This window comes from Myotis davidii, unplaced genomic scaffold, assembly GCF_000327345.1.
Source record: "Myotis davidii unplaced genomic scaffold, ASM32734v1 scaffold296, whole genome shotgun sequence".
In the NCBI taxonomy this organism is placed as follows: Eukaryota; Metazoa; Chordata; class Mammalia; order Chiroptera; family Vespertilionidae; genus Myotis; species Myotis davidii.
Genome location: NW_006288889.1, coordinates 2318033 through 2321414, shown reverse-complemented (window position 1 = coordinate 2321414; position 3382 = coordinate 2318033). Strand labels below are relative to the sequence as shown.

Genomic DNA, 3382 nt, shown 5'->3' with positions numbered 1-3382 from the left:
GGGGCAGGGTCAGGACAGAGATGTCAATGGCAGAAAAAAGGAGACATATGTAATACTTTCAACAATAAAGATTTAAAAATATATATATATTAAGACATTACCTTATCCCACTCTATTTTGGGTAACTCATTGTTTTCATCCTTAAAATAATCCAAATAAGGACACACAAGTTGTCCATTTCCTGCAATAATTAGTTTCTGTTCGAATATAGCTTGTGCACTGTAACACAAGTCAGGTTCATGTTGTACAAACTTTGCAGTTACTTCAATCTTGAGGCAGTAAGTTGAATTTCTAAAATAAATCAAAATAGGTGAATCAATCATTATTAAAGGACATTTCTGTCTTAACTATTGTAGGTACACAGAACACATGTCTGTATCAAAGTAACTTCTTCCTTACCTCACTGTGCAATAGTAACTCCCTGAATCCTCGACCTTAGCGGGAACAAACCAAAGCTTATCTTTGTACTGATGGATCCTGGAGCCTCTTTCCATAGGTATAGATGTGTTGCTGTCATTTTTATACCAACTTATAGTGCCTTTGTTTTCATTTGGGTTAAGGGGACATGGACGAACAGCAATTTCATAAGCAGAAGAAACTAAAATTATTGGTCCTTTACGTTCCTCACATTTACCTTTTAAAGGGAGAAAGGAAAAGGAAATTCTATATGAAATCTGTCAATGTCTCTTAATATAATATCTACATATAAATGTATCAATTACTCAATACATTAATTCATATTAAATATTTACCAGCCTTATGATTAACACCGCTATCTTGGAAGTCTGAAATATTTATATCCAAATTCAGTTGTATTACTTACTACCTGAGTGACCTTGAGCAAGTTATGTAACCTCTCATACCCTTTTGAGTAATCTAAAAATGGGTGAAAATGTAGCAGGTGAGAGAGATGCTTCAGTACAAGATGGGAGTGGATTTACCCTCCTACCTGAACAACTGAAAAATGGGCAATGTTTATGAAACAATAATGTTCAAGCCATTGAACATAAAAATAGAAATATCAGAAAGGTGGGAGTCAAAGGAGGGAAGCCCTAGAATCTTCCCAAATGGCTGCCAAGCGAGACCGGGACCGTGGCGTTGCAAGGAGGAAAGCTCGGCAAAGTCTCCTGATCTCTGGGTGAGGAAATGGAGCTGGGAATCCAAGTAAACCAAAAGTGTGCAGGGCAGAGCACCAACCGGTCCGCCCTGCACACAGCGAGCGGGAGAGGAAGTGAGCAAGCACTTTGCTGACCTACAGGGTCTCCCTCAAGTTTTCAGCTGAGGATTGATTAGTTTACGTTATATAAGAAAAACCACCCAAGGTCAGGGTGAGAATTGCCAAAAGGATTAGAGTAAATAATACCTAACCCACAAACAATAATGGAAATAGTTGCTGTTTACAGCTGGAATGGAAAACCTCAATAATCATGGGGCATCGGGTAAAATATCCAGAAGGGTTTTGACTCAGTAGATGGGGAAAATCAGTCCTAGAATAAGACTTTTTCTGATCATAACTAATAAAGTTTGAAAGCAAGACCTGAAATGATCAATAATAAACCTATAATAGAGCAAACTCAAGAACATTTTTCATAATACAAAAATATCCAGCAACCAGAATGGTGGAAATAACAATGTCTAGCATCTATTAAAAAATTAATAAGCATTCAGAGAAGCAGGATAATATAACCAATAATGCAGAGAAAATAATCACTACTGACCCAGAAATGACAGAGGTGATAGAATAAATAGAAAATTAAAATAATTATTACTATTGTGTTTCGCTTGTTTGAGATACTAGATCAAACCTGTTGAGAAGAGACGTGAGAGTTGTTTTTAAAAAACTTAAATCAAATTTCTAGAAATAAAAACTACAATGTTGACTTAAACACGCTGGATGTGATTAATGGCAGATTTGACACTGCAGAAGAAAAGCTTAGTGACTTTTAAGACACGACATTAGAAACTATCCAAAATTAAACACAGAGAGAAAGAGAAAAGAACAATATTAACAGGGAAGTGTTTAGCTGCTGGACCACTTCAGTACATGACATAGGAAGAGGAAAGGTGCGTGAAACAGAAGAGTATTTGAAGTCACACAGGTTGAAATCTTCCAAGATTTAATGGAAATGAGGAGCTCACAGACTCTAATATCACAATGAAACCCAGGCAAAAGCAGCATGAAGAAAACTCCACCAAACAAAGAAAAAGCAATGCAGCCTTCTTGCCAGAAAAAATACAAGCCAGAAGAAAGTGGCATAAAGGTAAATACTGAAAGATAAAAAGTCAACCTAGAAGTAATACTCAGTGAAAATATTTTTCAAAAATAAAGACAAAATAAAACTTTTTTGTGTATTTATAAAAGCTGTAAAAATTCATCACCAGACCTACACTATCTGGAAAATATAAGAAGTCCTTTGGAGATAAAGAAAATAATATTGGATAAAAATGAATCTACACAATGGAATAAATACACCAGAAATGTTTACTACATGGGTAATTATAAAATAACTAGTGACACGGTGCATGAAATCACGCAGCCCTGCCTACCCATGCCCCACTTTGACACCCTAACAACCTCTCCACTCAGAGCTCCAGTGTGCCTGGCCCCGCCTCCGACCCTTCTAACCTTCTCTGGCTGCTTCAAGGCCCGCCCTCAGTCCTGCGAGTCACCTCAGGCTGGTCCTGCCTCCTCTGGGAGCCTCCCTGCTTCCGCCCCATCTCTGGAGCAACCACCACGCAGCACAGGCACCCACAGCCTCCTGCTGATGGGTTGTTACATGTGAGGGCGTCCTGACCATTAGCATATTAGCTCTTTATTATATAGGATTTTTCTTACTCTTTAGATCTCCTTTAAAATAACTGCATGTTTAAAGCAAAACCGATAGTGTATAGTAAGATTTATAACATATTAGTAGCCTTGGAAATGGTGCCTCATTGTCATTTTAATTTGCATTTCTCTGATGATTAGTGATGTTGAGCCTTTTTTCATGTCTCTTGGTCATTTATGTCCTCTTTGAAGAAGTGTGGATGAGGAAGAGGGGGAACCCCCCATAGCTTGCTGCTCTGCCCCCTCCTGTAGCTCTCCACTGCCTGCTTGTAGCTCACTGCCCACCCTCTTGCTGAGCCGTGATCCAGTTTTATGTGGTTGGTCATTACACTTCACGGAGTAACGACCATTTGCATATTGCATCTTTATTATATAGGATTTTTCTTACTCTTTAGATCTCCTTTAAAATAACTGCATGTTTAAAGCAAAACCGATAGTGTATAGTAAGATTTATAACATATTAGTAGCCTTGCACATGAATCTGTGGGCCAGTAGCTTGCCAATAGCTCACTGTCACCCTCCAGTAGCTCTCTGGCCGCTGCCCCTCTCCTGTAG

At 38.5% G+C, this 3382-nt stretch overlaps 1 protein-coding gene across 1 annotated transcript in view; it reads right to left on the bottom strand.

Moving 5' to 3' along the window:
* Positions 1-3382, bottom strand: part of IL1R1 (interleukin 1 receptor, type I) — a 32251-nt gene that overhangs the window by 14063 nt on the left and 14806 nt on the right. The window contains 2 exon segments of the mRNA XM_015562236.1: positions 102-291; positions 400-634. Of these exon segments, the coding sequence (XP_015417722.1) occupies positions 102-291; positions 400-634 (425 nt within the window).